This window comes from Mus caroli, unplaced genomic scaffold (assembly GCF_978045245.1).
Source record: "Mus caroli unplaced genomic scaffold, Mus_caroli_1 scaffold_9, whole genome shotgun sequence".
NCBI classification, from domain to species: domain Eukaryota; kingdom Metazoa; phylum Chordata; class Mammalia; order Rodentia; family Muridae; genus Mus; species Mus caroli.
The window spans coordinates 7998964-8019317 of NW_028227264.1; the positions used below are offsets into that span (position 1 = coordinate 7998964).

General features: G+C 41.3%; 1 protein-coding gene across 4 annotated transcripts in view; it reads right to left on the reverse strand.

Moving 5' to 3' along the window:
* Grm1 (glutamate metabotropic receptor 1) overlaps positions 1-20354 on the reverse strand; it is a 410258-nt gene that overhangs the window by 257363 nt on the left and 132541 nt on the right. For all 4 annotated transcript variants that reach the window (XM_021174013.2, XM_029482994.2, XM_021174014.2 and 1 more), the window contains one exon: positions 6895-7144. In XM_021174013.2, the coding sequence (XP_021029672.1) occupies positions 6895-7144 (250 nt within the window). The remainder of the gene's footprint in view (positions 1-6894; positions 7145-20354) is intronic.

The following is a 20354-nucleotide window of genomic DNA, read 5'->3' on the forward strand; positions in this document are numbered from 1 at the left end:
CTAGATATGGCTTAAAAAATAACTAAAACTGGAACACCACAAAAGAGTTGCCCATGAATGTTTATAATGGTACTGTTAAACAGCTAAAGTTTATATTGAAACAATATAAATACCTGTCCATTGACATTTGTATGCAAATTAGCACATCAATGCCCCTACAATCTTACTTAGAAATAAAGAGAAAACTAGCAAGGCAATTTTATCTGAAAAGTGTTTTGCTAATTAGGTAAGAGTCTGTGGTGAATACAGAGATTCATGGCTGCTTGGGATGCTTAAAATACATGATAGCTGAAGCAATCATCTCTAAATAAGATATTGATGTCACCCCAGTAATGTCCAGTCACCATTATAGAAAGGGAAGCAGAAAAAAAAAAGTGTAAGAACCAGAAGATAGTGAGAAGACATAGAAAAGTGTTCCTTTAGGACATGCTGCAGCTATTGTAACCGTGGTCCCACAGTAGCTATGTTTGTCTGCATTAGGCCTACACAAAACTGGGCCTGTCAAAACCCAACCCTGGATCAGGAAAGTGTTAATGAATTCTGACCTTCCTGTGTTGAGCTATTGCTACTGTTTCTGGGGGAGGAGCAACCTCTGTCTTCAGTTGTGTGTCAAAAGCATGATCTCACAAAACTCCACTGCTGAGCTCCAAGCCTGTGGCCACACAGAAAGGCCTAGTTAAATTCAGTGGGTCACAACACCGAACAAAAGGCATGAATGACGAAAAGAAATAACAAAGTGGGAGTATAGAAAAATAAAGTGAGTCGTGAAAGAATTCAACAAGCCCCTTTGTTGAATCATCATTTAAAATATTTAGTAGTGGAAAAAGAAATATAAGCAATTTAGAGAAATAGGATAATCAGAAACATAAAATAATTTTCTTGTGTGATCTGACTACTTCAGCGTATTCTTTTTCATTGAAAGTGGATCTAACAATAAAGTAGGGCAGGAAGAGGGGGCAGACAGAGAGAAAATGAAGGGGTGATTCCATTGCCACTTAAACAAAGTAAACATACCCTGGCACACAGAATAAACAACTGAGTACAATCACAAAAGCTGATGACTTGATTCTAATCCTCAGATGTAGACTTTCTCTCTGTATCATTGAGAAATTTAATTCTCCATGCAACAACAGACTCATACCATCTCATTGCATGGTTGTGATGCTTAAGTGAACTGATACATAAAATACATGCAGGAAGCCTGGGAGGTGGTTTGTCCTAAATACATGCATACTACCATCATCACTAAAATAATCACTGTAGATACGGTGAGCATGATTCTAAGAATCACCCTAAAATAATATTCTGATACAGCCAAGAAGACATCATTCCTTTGCATGAGGATGGCCATCATCAAACTTGCTTGGAGAGGATGCCATGCCTAATGGTCCAAAGTTACAGTCTCCTGTGAGCCCATGGGCTGAATCCAAGACCACAGGCAAAATCACTGAGTTCATTCAATGTCTGCATGACTAAGATTACATAAAAATGAATCCATACATACATTTCCTATTGATCAGAGCTGCATCATACTATCTTAATGTATTATAAACTGTAAGACTGCAAAAAATCCTAAAGAGGATCTAGAGCCAAATTTTCCATTCTTGCAGGAAAAAATAAATGGTCTCTGGTTGAACTGAGTAACCAAGGTCACATGAACATTTTATGTCCGAGCCAGTCCTATGAGCCAGTGGTTACTTTTGTTATGTTTTTCCATTATCTGACATTCTTTTGTTATAGAATATTTTATTAATTTTAAGAAATTCTTTTTGTTTTATTTTTTTGACAATAGTTTACTATTCCATGTGGACAGTTCCCAAATGTATGATAGTTTGACTTTTATTTATGTTTTTAACTTTCTAAGCTGGAACTATTATATATTCAATAAAAACTGTATCTTAAACCAAAAGAAGCTTCCAGTACTAGGATTGGGTTACATCTAACTGAGTGGTTGGTCAGTGGGGTGTCATGGGAATCCCCCAAAAATCCAGGCTGTTGCCAAGCTTATAGGTTGCTCTCCACAAACTGACAGCTAAGTCCCATTGCTAAAGAGAAGACCTACACTATTTCGTGAGTAAAGAAGCCAAGCTGGTTCCTACAGAGAGCTATTTTCCCTATGATCCAGTGTCTATGGTAGAGGAAAGTGCTACCAAAGGAGAAGCATAAATGCCAACCCAGCCACAAACCCTCTGATCTACAATGGTGTCCTGCCTACAAGATATACTAGGGCAATGGTGTCACAAGGCTTGTAGAAGTAACCAACCAATATCTGATTTGACTTATGGACTACTCCACAAGATGGAATCCATACCCAACACTGCTTGCATGACTAAGAACCTTAGACTACATAACTTGGGAACCTAGGGTAAAAATCAAACACTACTGTTCTAAAAAGAAGGAAAAGGGTAGAAATAAAATGACTCCTAATGCCATTCTGATGTATTCATAGATGAGTGCCTTGTTCAGCCATCTTTGGACATGACTCCTAATGATGTTCTTCCTGCAGCAGCAGATGAGAATGAATACAGAGCTTCACAGCAATATGAAGCAGCTGAGAGACCTTGAAATCCTCAGCCCTAAATGGGATGTCCTCATCAAATCCCTCCCCTCAGGACTCAGGGAACCCTGTGGATGAGGAAGTAGAAATAGTGTAAGAACCAGAAGGGATGGCAGACACCGAGCAAACAAGGCTCTCGAAATCAACATGATAAAAACTCATAGGGACTCACAAAGACTAAGGCAGCATGCACAGGGCCTGCATGGGTCTGCACCAGGTCCTTTGCATGTATATCATGGCTTCTTGTTTAGTGCTTTTATGGAATTTCTGAGTGTGCAAATGAGTGGCTCTCCGATCCCTGTGCCTTCTCTTAGCTCGTTTGTTTGTTTTGTCCTATTCTGACATGTTACTTTTTGTTGTGTCTTATTATATTTTATTGTATTATTATGCCTTAGAAGCTTGTTTGAGAAAAGAGAGAGAGAGAGAGAGAGAGAGAGAGAGAGAGAGAGAGAGAGAGAGTTGATCAATTTGGGGAGGGAGATAGGGTGAATTTGGAGGAGTAGAGCAAGGAAAAATATAATGTGAAAAATTATTTTTAACAGAAGGAAAAATAAAGGAATTATTATCTGAATTTAGAATTTTGATCTTTTCCCAACATTGCCACATATGTGTAATAATCTTCTCACGATATCACAGATGTAGCTATCAGTTAGCTCCATGGTATCAACTGTGAAATCAACATTCCACAGGACATGGCCATTAAGCTATGGACCAAGGTGTATATGACGGTCTGAATGAGAATGGCTCCCATAGGTTAATATATTTGGATGCTTGGTTCCCAGTTGGTGGAACTGTTTGGAAAAGGATTAGAAGATGTGGCCTTTTGAAGGAGGTGTGGCCTTTTGAAAAAAGACATTTCAGTGTGGGTGGACTTTGAGGCTTCAAAAATCCATCTCTCTCTCTATCTATCTATCTATCTATCTCTGTCTCTCTATTTCTCTGTCTGTCTCTCTCTCTCTCTCTGCCTCTCTTTCAGTCTGTCTCTGTCTCTCTGTATCTCTCTGTCTCTGTATTTTTGTCTCTCTCTGTATATATGTATCTGTCTCTCTATCTCTGTCTGTATCTCTCTCTGTCTCTCTGTCTTTCTGCTTTCTGTTTCTGTCTTTCTCTGTCTCTGTCTCTCTCGCTCTTTCTATCTCTCTCTCCCTCTGTCTCTCTGTCTCTCTCTCTGTCTCTCTCTCTCTGTCTCTCTCTCTCTGTCTCTCTCTCTCTGTCTCTCTCTCCCCTCTCTGCTTAGTGCTTGTGTATCAGGTGTAAGCTCTCAGCTAGTGTTCCAATGCCACATCAACCTGTCTACTGCCATGCTCCCTAGCACGATGACCATCCACTCTCTAGAGCTGACACCTTCAGCTAAGTGCTTTCTTTTATAAGCTGCTTTAGTGATGGTATCTCTTCAGAGGCATAAAACAGTAACTAAGACAATGTGTTTAATCAAGTCCAGACTTGGAGATTTTCGGCTTACAAAGACTTAAATCTTAGTATGAACATCTTCCTAAAAACTTGATCTCAATTATAAGACTGGAGAATTTTTCATGGACTTTGCTATGAAAGAAACTAGGATGCATTTTAAGGGATTGCTCCTGAGATGTAAAGACTGGCATCACCTGACTTAAACTTTTCAGATTGTCCTTCCTTCTACATTAAGGACAGCTGGCTATGAGTAGAGAGGCAATTAGGTGTTATACTGGGCTGAGGGACAGATGACAGCAGAATTCATAAAAACCTGAAAATGGCTTGCTGACAAATATTCATGAAATGATGTGAAGTGTGAAGGGAAACAACATCCATGGACAGGGAGTGTAGATCTTCATCCAGGAAATTGTAGTTATATATCATGAAGTATCTCCTGCTGTAATCTACCCTCAGACTTATTTGTCTTTCCCTATACAAAAAGAGGCTCATTGCCACCTATATACAACACCCTCTTGTGAACCTGGCAGCAACTAGAAGTATTCCATGCCAGAAGGAAGTAAATAAACCCTGTAAAGAATGGCTTCTGAGAAGAGGGTGTGACTTTCAGCATTGTTGGAGCAACTAGAAGTCATGAATTCCATCTGGACACAGATGCTAGAGTAGAGAGCTGAGCTTGCTCGGTGTCTACAGGCAACACTCAGGGCAGAACTCATCCACTGAAAGAATGCAGTCACATAGTCAGTCATATCCCTTTGTCAGTTCCCTGCAGACTCATGGCTGGGTCTTAAAGGAGCATTATGGAAAAAAAAACTATAAAATATTGTTTTCTTCAAAACTTTCTAAGAGACAGAAATAAAAGCCAACACCAGCTTGATAGACCTACATGGACCGCAGCCCAGAAAGGAAGAGATACTTTCCTTCACTTTGGCAAAGTGTGGCATGGCAAGGAAGGGATGTCTCCATCGCTGTAGCCACCAGTACAGGGAACAGTGTTCTCAGGAATGTGTGTGCTCGCTTCCACAGTCATTCCTAAGCATGTAGCAGGAGAACCCAGTGGATTATGGCCAGACAGACAAGAGAAATGAACGAGGTACAAGGACGAGTGGCTGGCCTCTTCATGAGTGCACATGAGACTCTCAGACATGCTTGTATATGCTCAGTTCCCTTATTAGCAGACAAGACAAGCCAGGAAGGTTTAAGGTGTCATTACATCAGCCTTTTGAGCTTTTAACTAATGATGACAGGATGGATTTACACTGCAGCTATGGCACTATTTTAGACCATCATGCTTCATAACCAGGTAGTCTGCATAGCCCGAGGCTCACACCTGCCATGTCTAGTCAAGATCTCTTAAACTAGAATAGACCACCTACAAAATATTAGAATAAATAGAGCGCCATTGCTTTTAAGATGATAGACATCAAACTGTTAAAGGTAAACACTCTCTCACTCTCTCTCTCCCTTTTTAAAGGTATTTTATAGAAGTAATTGGAAAGTGACTGAGTGCCATCTGCCCTGGTGCATATATTAAGACCAGCATTTTGAGTAACACTTCAACAATGGTGTTTGCACCTTTTCCCTCCTAAAAGAAACAGCAATCTTCTGCGAATGCATCTCCTTTAAGGACCTGCTTTTTCATGAGTGTTTTAAGTGGTGTCACACACCTCCATGACACAGAAGAAGCCAAGGTGGTCCTGAGCGCATGTGTGCTCATTTTACCCAAACCCAACAATTCCCAGGTCCTGTCACAGTGTGACATGGCCACCATGCCTCCGGTTCTTGGAGACTGCCTCAGTGTCTCTTCACTTGTTGGTTTGTATTTCTATCCTACCTGCTTCTCAAAACTCACTCTAGTGTCCCAGGTGACTCATTCCAATTGGTGGTGAGGGTGGCCTTTAAAATCATTACCACAGCCATGGAGCAGCAAAAGAGAGTCCCCTGGGGACATGACAGCAACACTGTTGCTGCTGCTGCTTCTGCTGTTCCCCAGATTCCAAGAGAAGGGGCCAGCAGTTGAGGTCATTCTATAGGAGCCACATGATTATAAGCCATCTGGTATGGGAGAAAAAGGGGGCACCAATATCTGGAGGAGTGTTGGGGTGCTGAGGACAGGTGCAGCTTCCTGAGGTAGAATCAGTAGGGAGAACAGCATTTCCTTCCAGCAATATTAAGAAGATAACTAAGTAAGCATGGAGTCTGTTGGGTCAAACACTCTATGGAAAAAATTAATAAATGATCTTGGGATCGGGTACCCATAGAAGTCCATATCCTCCAGGAAGAGAAAAGACAGCTTGAACTCGTCCTAAGACACCTACAAAAGTCACACTAGAACACCATAAAATACCCCTCTGCAAAATCCCTCTACAAATACCCCTCTGCCTCCACACCTAGTATGCGCATGTGCAGACACACACACACAGTTTGACAAGAGATTGTATCACCATAAACTCTGTGTAATTTCATGTCCATTTAGACAGCTCCTGAAATTTAAGATCTTACAGACATTCTCTTCCTGCATCTGCCTTCTACTCACCAATGCCAGGGCTCTGTGCTGGGTATCATTTATTCAGGAGCAGTAGAAAATCAAAGCAAAGGACAATTTGCCAAGATGAGGAGACATCCTGGCAAACAACTTCGTGTCTCTTTCTAAAATAGTCTAATCAACTTGTTATCAACCATGCTGCTTCTAGTGACTTTCTATTCAGGACAGGACCGCAGCTCTGACTGGCTGAAGAGAGACACTAGTCAGCTCTGTGTTGCACGTGCTTCTCACCTTCAGTTAAGAAAACAAATTAGTAGAAAGAATTCATCCTTGCCAACTACTTGGGAGAAGAGGAAGAGGGCAGGAGAAAGAAGAGAGAGAGAGAGAGAGAGAGAGAGAGGGGGGGGGATGAGAAAGAAAGAGAGAGAGATTGAAAAATTACCTTCCAATGAGTGAGAACTCTCCCACGACGCCCAGGCGGCGCATGGCACTCAGTAACCCCCGCACTGTCATGCCCTCGCAGAAGCAGACCACAACCCTGGCCTTGGGAAGCCGCTCCCGGAGCTTGCGCAGAAGCCGATCAAAGCTCTTCTCGCCAGCATTGCTGTAGATTTTGTCCGAGTGTGCGATGCAGAGTCCTTCCTGGGCAGCCAACTCTTTGAAAGCGTCCATTCCACTCTCGCCGTAATTCCCTGTCCAGAAACAATCAACAGATGTTCAGTTCCACAGTGTTAGTTAGCCACAGGCCTGCGAACTGTAAAGAGGATTTGTTGGGCGGGGAACCAGGCGCAGAGGAGGGTGGTATTGCCAAACAATATATAAGTATATAAGTATAACTGGGTCTGGGAGGAGACCTTGGTGGAACAGAAAGTATTCAGATATAGCCAACATCCGACACTATGAATGCCAACAAAGTCAGAAATTACATGAGGTAGGACTCCACAATTGAAGACCTCTTGTGAAATGAAGGATTGTTTCCCTATTTTATAGGATGATTAATAACGTCTGTGCCGTATTTTAACCACATAGGAGAGCTGAGTCCATTAGAGAATGAAGGTCAGCTGGTTCATCTGGATTCCAAGTCAAAGCACAGACACTCAGATAAGAAGGTCTGCAGAGTCTCCAAGCCAGGCGATCTACTGCCACCTTATCAGCTGAAGTCCTCATTTTAGATTTCAATAAGAACGAACACAGAAGGAAAGTTAATGATTAATCCAACTGCTGACTGAGACCTCTATAAATCTTCCCTCGTTGACACAGTCTGTCAGTCTCCCTGATGCAAGTCTTAAGTGTTGAGGACAACCCCCCCCCCCCCCCCCCCCGCTCAAGGTCAATAGATCCCATCACCCCCTTGCCGATTCTAATGTGTCAATTAAAAGAAAAGAGTTCTTGGATTCTGACCCACCTAAGTTACTATTTCATCTGGTAGGCCAACAGATTTGCTTCTTAATCTTCCATTCTCTCCTTTATTTATGTATTTTTTTAGTCAAGTATTTTTGAGTTTTATTGGTATGTTAAAAGTCTGCACACATTTAATGTTTAAGCTTCATGGGTTTGGGCACACATATACCCACCATCTCAAAATCGTCTCTCGTCAAAGTTTTTTCTTATTAGAGTTACTAATCACACCCTGTTGTCATAACCCATGGTCTGCATTTTAACCAGCAGCTTGCCACATTCAGGATCACATTCCCCACTAAAGCCCTTCGTATTCCTGCCTCTCAAGACACAGTACTCTCCAGCCCTCTCCTTATTAAAAGTCCGACTAGTTGGTTCATTGGCTTTATTTTACATCTCTGCTCATCCGGTGAATGTTGCTATGCTCAGAGCCCATCATGGAAAATTCCCTGTTCATTTACACTCCTACCCCAGGTGATCCCTTTAGCCATGTGCCCTCACATACTATTTGAATCTAACGATTTTTTAGTCCTATATCTGTATGTTCAGGCTGAAAAGTCCATTGGAGTAAAAGACTAGGAGCCTCATCTGCCTCCCTGGCTTATCCCTGTTAGACTTCTAAGGCAGCATATTGGCATAAATGCCTTTTCCTTCTGTAGTTTGCAAGCGTGTTGCTTTCAGTTACCTTCTACTAGAAGTACCTGCCTCCCTGCACCAACTTTCTGTGGTTTTCTCGTACACCAGATTCATCCCTATTGCCCAAGGCATTCTTAATCCAGTCTCTTAGCTCTGCTTCAGTCTCTTCTATCCAAAACCATGTCTTAGGTCATGTTCCCTAAAAGAAAAGTCCAAGATAAAGATTCTTGTTCAAGGAACTGATAAAGAGCCAGAGGAGCAGAGACGCAGAGGAAATAGGAGACAAATGCTAACCAAGCAGGAAGCTTTTTGCTGCTACTGACTAGTTGTAGCCTGGTCCCACAGGACGTGATGGGGAACCTCACTCCACAGGCTCAGCCTCACGGCCCGGCAAGGGAATGCTTGTCAGTCTGTTCCTGAAGTGGAAGTGGAGAGGTAATAGCTGAAATTAATAGATGACACTCATTCCTGTTTTACCTGTTGAGGAGGAGCTACATCAGAGCACCAGAGAGAAAGAGTCTGGACAGGCCACCAAGAGCGTCCCCTTCAGCAAGGCGCCTCGTGATTTGACTCCTTACCTCCCTTCTTGTTCTCAGCAGTTCACTTCACACCTAGTGCTCTGTTAAGGTGTGAATCACACTGCACTGCCCCTTTACAGGAAGCTCCAATTGCTGTTGAACGTGCTTAGAATGAAAATCAAACCTCACCTGGACTCCCAAGCTACACCCAGGCTTTATCTTCTCTGTCTCTGTCTCTTCCTTACCAGCATGGCCACCTCTCTTCTCTTAGAATACCCCCAAAACACCCATTTTCTGCCCTAGCCTGTTTCCAACATATGAACAGACATTCTTCTAGCAGATCATCTTGTCAACCATATTTCCATATTCATTTCATGTTGTCTGAAAAGCCCCTTCTAATTAGCATAAATCATGATCTCGTGCTCACACCTCGGTCATGCTCACCACTTTAATCCCAATACCTATATCTGATATTTTTGCTTATTTTTTTTTATTTTCTCAAGAACTTAAGTTTCATGAGAATATCTCCATATGACTTGTTTTGTGATATATGCTTAGTACTTTGAATGGTTTTAAATACTTAAATTCACTACTGTGAATTTCACTAAAGAGCTTTTGATGTGACCGGCCAATTGAGAAATGTACAGGGATATAAACAAGTAATTTAAAATAAACAGTCAGTGGGAGGCAAGTTTACAAAAATCACTGGATCTTATTAACAAGCAAAATGGTGCAATTAAAATAAAGCAAATTTTTGGATCTATCAAAAGGCCAGGATTTCATTAATAACATTTAGTGTTGTCAGCTATGGTGATGTATGTCTTTAGTCCTAGCACTCAGAAAGCAGAAGTAGGTGGATGGACCTCAGTGAGTTCAAGTACAACCTGTTATACATAGCAAATGTCAGGACAGCCAGGGCTTTACAACAACAAAATTAATAATAATAATAATAATAAGTATTAGCAAAGCTTATATGCCTTCAGTCCAGGATAATGTGATTAAAACTATCTCCAGTCTGGACAGTAAAGGCATACAATTTTAATCCCAGCAGAGGCAGGAGGATATCTGAGTTCTGGGCCAGCCTGTTCTACAGAGTGAGTTCCAGGACAACCAAGGATACACAGAGAAACCCTGAAAATCTGTATTAAAAACAAGCAAGCAAGCAAACAAACAAATATGTTTATAATATATATATATTAGAAAATTTAACCATATTTTTAAACAAAAATATGGTGTTAGGTAAATACAGCAATTATGAAATAATTTATTCTAGAATGGTCTTGTAACTTGAATTTTAACAACTGTGATAGTGTCACAGCACAGAAAGCCCTGTATGTTTAAGAAAAGAAGAAAGCTTTGTTGTGTCCTTTGTCATAAGATTTTGTAATCAGATTATGTGTTTGCCCTTTGACAAATGCAATATCCTACCTCATCCAGTCTAGGGGAGTCCAAATGGAAGAATTTAACACATCATGAGACCCCCATGTCCCTGGACTGTGGAAACAAGTCACAGCAAAGCAAGAAGCATAGGTTGTTTATGAGACAGACAGCTGACAAACACATTATTCAGCTGCAAGAGTGTACAAGGAAGGAAATGAGATCTCTCTCTCTCTCTCTCTCTCTCTCTCTCTCTGTAAATACAGGTTTAGGAATCCACAAGATGCTATGAATAGACTTGTGCAAAAATCACTATCAGTCTATCAGAACATGGCATTACAGGACAGACCACCTTACTGCTGAGATGAAACCCTTGGCCTTCAGTGCCCAAAATTATTTTAGTCCTTCTATAAAACACATGCCAGTCAAGTGACCAACAGCATTCTTTGTATGAGAATAAGAAAAATCTTTGTGTTTTAAACCTAGTAATGGGCATGCTTAGTTCAGAACCCCTTGCTCTACAAATAGACTGAGATACCAAGCAGGGAAAAGTGAAATTTCTCAACAGGTATAAAGCCTGCTTAGGGAAGAACTGAATGTTTGTTGTGGTGTTTGAATAAGATAGCTCTCGACAGAGACCTGCCCTGCAGAGAGCGCCATCTTGGCTCCGGGACTCCGCCAAGCTTAGTCTCTACAGGTCAGAGTGGGGACCACGGGGGCAGACGGCTTCTGGGACAGGCAGGAGCCACAGAGCCGCTGAGGCAGCACCCTTTTGGGGCCGCAGACTTCCGGCACCCTCCCAGCCGGAGGACAGAGACCTGCCCTGCAGAGAGTGCCATCTTGGCTCCAGGACTCCGCCGAACTTAGTCTACAGGTTAGAGTGAGGACCACAGAGGCAGACAGCTTCTGGGACAGGCGGGAGCCACAGAGCCGCTGAGGCAGCACCCTTTTGGGGCCGCAGACATCCGGCACCCTCCCAGTCGGAGGACAGTGACCTGCCCTGCAGGGAACGCCATCTTGGCTCCGGGACTCCTCCGAGCTTAGTCTCTACAGGTCAGAGTGGGGACCACGGGGGCAGACGGCTTCTGGGACAGGCGGGAGCCACAGAGCTGCTGAGGCAGCACCCTTTAGGGGCCGCAGACATCCGGCACCCTCCCAGTCGGAGGACAGTGACCTGCCCTGCAGGGAGCGCCATCTTGGCTCCGGGACTCCAACGAACTTAGTCTGTACAGGTCAGAGTGAGGACCACAGAGGCAGACAGCTTCTGGGACAGGCGGGAGCCACAGAACCGCTGAGGCAGCACCCTTTTGGGGCCGCAGACATCCGACACCCTCCCAGCCGGAGAACAGTGACCTGCCCTGCAGGGAGCACCATCTTGGCTCCGGGACTCCGCCGAACTTAGTCTGTACAGGTCTGCTGACAGAGGATACTCAGAATCCCCAGAAGAACAACCTCTGAACAGAGACAACTATAACAACTCCAGAGATTACCAGATGGCGAGAGGTAAAGGTAAGAATCTTACTAACAGAAACCAAGACGACTCACCATCATCAGGACCCAGCACTCCCACTTCGCCCAGTCCAGGGCACCCCAACACACCTGAAAAACTAGACCTGGATTTAAAAGCATATCTCATGATGATGGTAGAGGACATCAAGAAGGACTTTAAAGAACTACAGGAGAACATGGCTAAAGAGTTACAAGTCCTTAAAGAAAAACAGGAAAACACAACCAAACTGGTAGAAGTCCTTAAAGAGAAACAGGAAAACACATCCAATCAGATTATGGAAATGAACAAAACCATACTAGACCTAAAAAGGGAAGTAGACACAATAAAGAAAACCCAAAATGAGGCAACACTGGAGATAGAAACCCTAGGAAAGAAATCTGGAACCATAGATGCAAGCATCAGCAACAGAATACAAGAGATGGAAGAGAGAATCTCAGGTGCAGAAGATTCCATAGAGAACATGGGCACAACAATCAAGGAAAATGGAAAATGCAAAAAGATCCTAACTCAAAACATCCAGGAAATACAGGACACAATGAGAAGACCAAACCTACGGATAATAGGAGTGGATGAGAATGAAGATTTTCAACTCAAAGGACCAGCAAACATCTTCAACAAAATTATAGAAGAAAACTTCCCAAATCTAAAGAAAGAGATGCCCATGAACATACAAGAAGCCTACAGAACTCCAAATAGGCTGGACCAGAAAAGAAATACCTCCCGACACATAATAATCAGAACAACAAATGCACTAAATAAAGATAGAATACTAAAAGCAGTAAGAGAAAAAGGCCAAGTAACATATAAAGGCAAGCCTATCAGAATTACACCAGATTTTTCACCAGAGACTATGAAAGCTAGAAGATCCTGGACAGATGTTATACAGACACTAAAAGAACACAAATTCCAGCCCAAGCTACTATACCCAGCCAAACTCTCAATTAACATAGATGGAGAAACCAAAGTATTCCACGACAAAGCCAAATTCACACATTATCTCTCCACGAATCCAGCCCTTCAAAGGATAATAACAGAAAAAAACCAATACAAGGACAGGAACCACGCCCTAGAAACAACAAGAAGGTAATCCCTCAACAAACCTAAAAGAAGACAGCCACAAGAACAGAATGCCAACTTTAACAACAAAAATAACAGGAAACAACAATTACTTTTCCTTAATATCTCTTAATATCAATGGACTCAACTCCCCGATAAAAAGACATAGACTAACAAACTGGCTACACAAACAAGACCCAACATTTTGCTGCTTACAAGAAACTCATCTCAGAGAAAAAGATAGACACTACCTCAGAATGAAAGGCTGGAAAACAATTTTCCAAGCAAATGGTCTGAAGAAACAAGCTGGAGTAGCCATTCTAATATCAGATAAGATTGACTTCCAACCCAAAGTCATCAAAAAAGACAGGGAGGGGCACTTCATACTCATCAAAGGTAAAATCCTCCAAGAGGAACTATCAATCCTGAATATCTATGCTCCAAATACAAAGGCAGCCTCATTCATTAAAGAAACTTTAGTAAATCTCAAAGCACACATTGCACCTCATACAATAATAGTGGGAGACTTCAACACACCACTTTCACCAATGGACAGATCATGGAAACAGAAACTAAACAGGGACACAGTGAAACTAACAGAAGTTATGGATCAAATGGATCTGGCAGATATCTACAGAACATTTTACCCTAAAACAAAAGGATACACCTTCTTCTCAGCACCTCATGGTACCTTCTCCAAAATTGACCACGTAATTGGGCACAAAACAGGACTCAACAGATACAAAAACATTGAAATTGTCCCATGCATCCTATCAGATCACCATGGACTAAGGCTGATCTTCAATAACAAAATAAATAATAGAAAGCCAACCTTCACGTGGAAACTGAACAACACTCTTCTCAATGATACCTTGGTCAAGGAAGGAATAAAGAAAGAAATTAAGGACTTTTTAGAGTTCAATGAAAATGAAGCCACAACATACCCAAACTTATGGGACGCAATGAAAGCATTTCTAAGAGGAAAACTCATAGCTCTGAGTGCCTCCAAAAGGAAACTAGAAAGAGCACACATTAGCAGCTTGACAACACACCTAAAAGCACTAGAACAAAAGGAAGCAAATTCACCCAAGAGGAGTAGACGGCAGGAAATAATCAAACTCAGGGGTGAAATCAACCAAGTGGAAACAAGAAAAACTATTCAAAGAATCAACCAATCAAGGAGCTGGTTCTTTGAGAAAATCAACAAGATAGATAAACCCTTAGCCAGACTCACTAGAGGGCACAGGGAAAGCATCCTAATTAACAAAATCAGAAATGAAAAAGGAGACATAACAACAGATCCTGAAGACATCCAAAACACCATCAGATCCTTCTACCAAAGGCTATACTCAACAAAACTGGAGAACCTGGATGAAATGGAGAAGTTCCTAGACAGATACCAGGTACCAAAGTTGAATCAAGATCAGGTTAATGATCTAAACAGCCCTATATCCCCCAAAGAAATAGAAGCAGTCATTAATAGTCTCCCAACCAAAAAAAGCCCAGGACCAGATGGGTTTAGTGCAGAGTTCTATCAGACCTTCAAAGAAGATCTAATCCCAGTTCTTCACAAACTATTCCACGAAATAGAAACAGAAGGTACTCTACCCAACTCATTCTATGAAGCCACAATTACTCTGATACCTAAACCACAAAAAGACCCAACAAAGATAGAAAACTTCAGACCAATATCCCTTATGAATATTGATGCAAAAATCCTCAATAAAATTCTTGCTAACCGAATCCAAGAACACATCAAAACAATCATCCATCCTGACCAAGTAGGTTTCATCCCGGGGATGCAGGGATGGTTCAATATACGGAAATCCATCAACGTAATCCAGTATATAAACAAACTCAAAGACAAAAACCACATGGTCATCTCGTTAGATGCGGAAAAAGCATTTGACAAGATCCAACACCCATTCATGATAAAAGTCTTGGAAAGATCAGGAATTCAAGGCCCATACCTAAACATGATAAAAGCAATCTACAGCAAACAAGTAGCCAACATCAAAGTAAATGGTGAGAAGCTTGAAGCAATCCCTCTAAAATCAGGGACTAGACAAGGCTGTCCACTTTCTCCATACCTATTCAACATTGTACTTGAAGTCCTAGCCAGAGCAATTCGACAACAAAAGGAGATCAAAGGGATACAAATTGGAAAAGATGAAGTCAAAATATCACTTTTTGCAGATGATATGATAGTATATATAAGTGACCCTAAAAATTCCACCAGAGAACTCCTAAGCCTGATAAACAGCTTCGGTGAAGTAGCTGGATATAAAATTAACTCAAACAAATCAATGGCCTTTCTCTACACAAAGAATAAACAGGCTGAGAAAGAAATTAGGGAAACAACACCCTTCTCAATAGTCACAAATAATATAAAATATCTTGGCGTGACTCTAAGGAAGTGAAAGATCTGTATAATAAAAACTTCAAGTCTCTGAAGAAAGAAATTATAGAAGATCTCAGAAGATGGAAAGATCTCCCATGCTCATGGATTGGCAGGATCAACATTGTAAAAATGGCTATCTTGCCAAAAGCAATCTACAGATTCAATGCAATCCCCATCAAAATTCCAAATGAATTCTTCAACGAATTAGAAAGTGCAATCTGCAAATTCATCTGGAATAACAAAAAACCTAGGATAGCAAAAACTCTTCTCAAGGATAAAAGAACCTCTGGTGGAATCACCATGCCGGACCTAAAGCTCTACTACAGAGCAATTGTGATAAAAACTGCATGGTACTGGTATAGTGACAGACAAATAGACCAATGGAATAGAATTGAAGACCCAGAAATGAACCCACACACCTACGGTCACTTGATCTTCGACAAGGGAGCTAAAAACATCCAGTGGAAGAAAGACAGCATTTTCAACAAATGGTGCTGGCACAACTGGTTGTTAACATGTAGAAGAATGCGAATCTATCCATTCCTATCTCCTTGTACTAAGGTCAAGTCTAAGTGGATCAAGGAACTTCACATAAAACCAGAGACACTGAAACTTATAGAGGAGAAAGTGGGGAAAAGCCTTGAAGATATGGGCACAGGGGAAAAATTCCTGAATAGAACAGTAATGGCTTGTGCTGTAAGATCGAGAATTGACAAGTGGGACCTCATGAAACTACAAAGCTTCTGCAAGGCTAAAGACACCATCAATAAGACAAAAAAACCACCAACAGATTGGGAAAGGATCTTCACCTATCCTAAATCAGATAAGGGACTAATATCCAATATATATAAAGAACTCAAGAAGGTGGACTCCAGAAAGTCAAATAACCCCATTAAAAAATGGGGCTCAGAACTGAACAAAGAATTCTCGCCTGAGGAATACCGAATGGCAGAGAAACACCTGAAAAAATGTTCAACATCCTTAATCATCAGGGAAATGCAAATCAAAACAACCCTGAGATTCCACCTCACACCAGTCAGAATGGCTAAGATCAAAAATTCAGGTGACAGCAGTTGCTGGCGAGGATGTGGAGAAAGAGGAACACTCCTCCATTGTTGGTGGGATTGCAAGCTTGTACAACCACTCTGGAAATCAGTCTGGCGGTTCCTCAGAAAATTGGACATAGTACTACCAGAGGATCCAGCAATACCTCTCCTGGGCATATATCCAGAAGATGTCCCAACCGGTAAAAAGGACACATGTTCCACTATGTTCATAGCAGCCCTATTTATAATAGCCAGAAGCTGGAAAGAACCCAGATGTCCCTCAACAGAGGAATGGATACAGAAATTATGGTACATTTACACAATGGAGTACTACTCAGCTATTAAAAAGAATGAATTTATGAAATTCCTAGCCAAATGGATGGACCTGGAGGGCATCATCTTGAGTGAAGTAACACAATCACAAAAGAACTCACACAATATGTATTCACTGATAAGTGGATATTAGCCCAAAACTTAGGATACCCAAGATTTAAGATACAATTTGCTAAACGCATGAAACTCAAGAAGAATGAAGACCAAAGTGTGGACACTGTGCACCTTCTCAGAATTGGGAACAAAACACCCAGGGAAGGAGTTACAGAGACAAAGTTCGTAGCGGTGATGAAAGGATGGACCATTTAGAGACTGCCGTATCCAGGGATCCATCCCATAAAAAACTTCTAAACGCTGACACCATTGCATACACTAGCAAGATTTTGCTGAAAGGACCCAAATATAGCTGTCTCTTGTGAGACGATGCTGGGGCCTAGCAAACACAGGAGTGGATGTTCACAGTCAGCTATTGGATGTATCACAGGGCTCCCAATGGAGAAGCTAGAGTAAGTACCCAAGGAGCTAAAGGGATCTGCAACCCTATTGTTGGAACAACATGATGTACTAACTAGAACCCCGGAGCTCTTGTCTCTAGCTGCATATGTATCGAAAGATGGCCTAGTCAGCCATCAATGGAAAGAGAGGCCCATTGGACTTGCAAACTTTATATGCCCCAATATAGGGGAATGCCAGGGCCAAAAGAATGGGAATGGGTGGATAGGGAAGTGGGGGGGCGCTATGGGGGACTTTTGGGATAGCATTGGAAACGTAATTGAGGAAAATATGTAATAAAAATATTAAAAAAAAAAAAAAGAACCAGGGGAATGCCAGGACCAAGAAGTGGGAGTGGGTGGGTAGGGGAGTGGGAGGGGGGTCTGGGGGACTTTGGGGATAGCATTTGAAATGTAAATGAAGAAAATACCTAATTAAAAAAAATAAATTGGGAAAAAAAAAAGAATAAGATAGCTCTCATAGGTTCAGATGTATCTGAACGTGTAGGCAACGGGAATGAAACGCTTTGATGGGATTAGAAGGATCAGGAGGTGTGACCTTATTAGAAGAAGTGTGCCTCTGGGAGTGGCTTTGAAGTCTCAAAAGAACATGCCAGGTCCAAAACATTGCTCTCTCTCTCTCTCTCTCTCTCTCTCTCTCTCTCTCTCTCTCTCTCTCTCTCTCTCACACACACACACACACACACACACACACACACATCTTATAAGTCAGGATATAGTTCTTAGCTACTTCTCCAAGGTCACTTCTGCATGATGCCATGTTCCTACTATGATGGGAATGGACTAAGCCTCTGAACTAAGAAAACACCCAATTAAATGCTTTCTTTTATAAGAGTTCTCTTGGCCATGCTGACTTTATAGCACTAAAACAGTGACTAAGGCATTTGGTATCCTGTCTTGACTCATAGGCTTCTTTTTGCTGTCCTATCTATCTATCTATCTATCTATCTATCTATCTATCTATCTATCTATCTATCCAATTTATGTGTGTTTTCATAACTGAATATAATATCTGTGCAGGTAAATTCATTCTGTAGGGAGCTTGTTCCATTTTTTTTATTTATATAATCTTCTTTATACCAGCATTTTGTTTTGTTTTGCTGAGATGAAATCTCACCACGTGACATAGAGACACAATGTAGCCAAGACTGGTTGAAATTCACAGACATCCTCCTATCTCTGCTCCTCCCTAATTCCGAAATTAAAGGTGTGCATCACATGATCTGCATGAGTATGTGTTGCTGTGTTTAAATTAGCTGTTTATCTCACAAGGTCTAGGCATCTCCAAACTTGCATACAAATTTACATAGATACAGCAGCAAATTTTTCTTCCACAAATCTTTATAGTTCAAAACCTGCGCTCATAAAACATCACCTTAGTGGTTTCTCAAGAACCCCACCATACCCGTTAACCTACTGAGGACTGGATGCAAATGGCATGAAGAAGGCGAAGAATAATCACTTCCCATTGAGCTTAAATTGCGTTCCTTTCAATTACAAGCCTCTGAAATAGTGTGAGAAGAACAAGTTCAAGCATGCAGCACAGTGCCAATGACTGGAAAGTACATAAAGTGTGTACTTCTTGTTCTGAGTCTTAAAATACAAGCCTGGTTTTTATACAAGGGAAAATCAGTGAACTACATTCATGACCTGTGGCTGGGCCATGAACACTGCCAGGCTAAAAATAAATCCACTCAGGCAGGGACTCTGCCCTCTGTCTTCCTTATACCACCATCCTGCCCTCCAGCCACTGCTTGCCTTTCTAGGTATTGATGAATTTATTTATATACTTCTCTGGATCCAGTCCTAGAGAAAAGTTGTGAATATGTGAAGAAATTTTATACTGAAACAGTTTAAAAAGTAAAAAAAAAAAAAAAAAAAAAACTGTGTGATTTTCAATACTTGGGGCTAGTAAAAGCTGTGTGTTTTATTTTCATTTTATTACTAAATATTTTATTGAGCGTCTAACTTTAAAATGCCTATGTTCTACCCTTCAAGGTTTGCCACGAATGATCATATACTGGCTTATTCTTCCATCTGATATGTATTTGCTGCTTCTAGTACAGGTAAACATTAATATATCCACCAAAGCAAACCCATGTAATCTACATGCCCCCCTTCACCAATGCAGACACAGAAGCTCAAGTCTATCAGGTACTATTCCCAGGGCAACCTGTTGGTTCATCCAGGCTTTAATATTTGAGCACTTCATGCTCATAACTACCAAGTTATATGAACAGACAATTGTCTATGGAAGCACAGTGCAGGTGCACAAAATACAGCACTAAGATGCGTATGCTATATTTAAAAAAGAAAGAAAGAAAGAAAGAAAGAAAGAAAGAAAGAAAGAAAGAAAGAAAGAAAGAAAGAAAGAAAGAAAGAAAGAAAGAAAGAAAGAAAGAAAGAAGACTAACACAGTAATAGATTTGGGGATAAATGAGCAGGGATAACTAGAAAACATCTTGGGAACAGAAGCAAGGAAACTGGCCCTATAAGAACATAGGCTAAGGACTGCCCGTCAATGGGAATGGAAGTGTATGCAAAGCCACCGGAGGTATTTCTAGAGCCAGTGAGGAGTCAGCATAGAGCAGACGGTTCATGAGCGTTTAGAGAATGACATCCTGTGACGCTCTGGTGAGGCATCTGGCATACGATTACAGCATACGAATGTGCTATATGTTGCTGCAACATAACAGATTTTATGACAGACTTTGTTCCTGTTACAATGTTGTCTAAAACCTAGAGAGTAAGAAGCATGGATAAGAGTAGTCCACGGAATAGAGAACTTATTTGAGAATGTCCTAATGACTATATCAGCTATGTGACAGAGTTTCAAACTAAAATAAGACATGCTATAAACTAAGCATCCAATCAGCTGATAGCAACATTTAGTGTAGGGAGGGAATGCACAGGACTCACTGAGAAATCCCTGTTGTTGAAGAACAAAAGCAGGGAAGGCAGTATGATTGAGCAGTATTATCTATACAATACCAACATTAGTAAAAATATTGACAATGATTATAAATATTGGAACTATACAAAGAAGGAAAATCCAATGGCTACATCTAACTTTGGATTTTCTAAAGTGTGTATGATTTTAAAAAAGTCAGATATG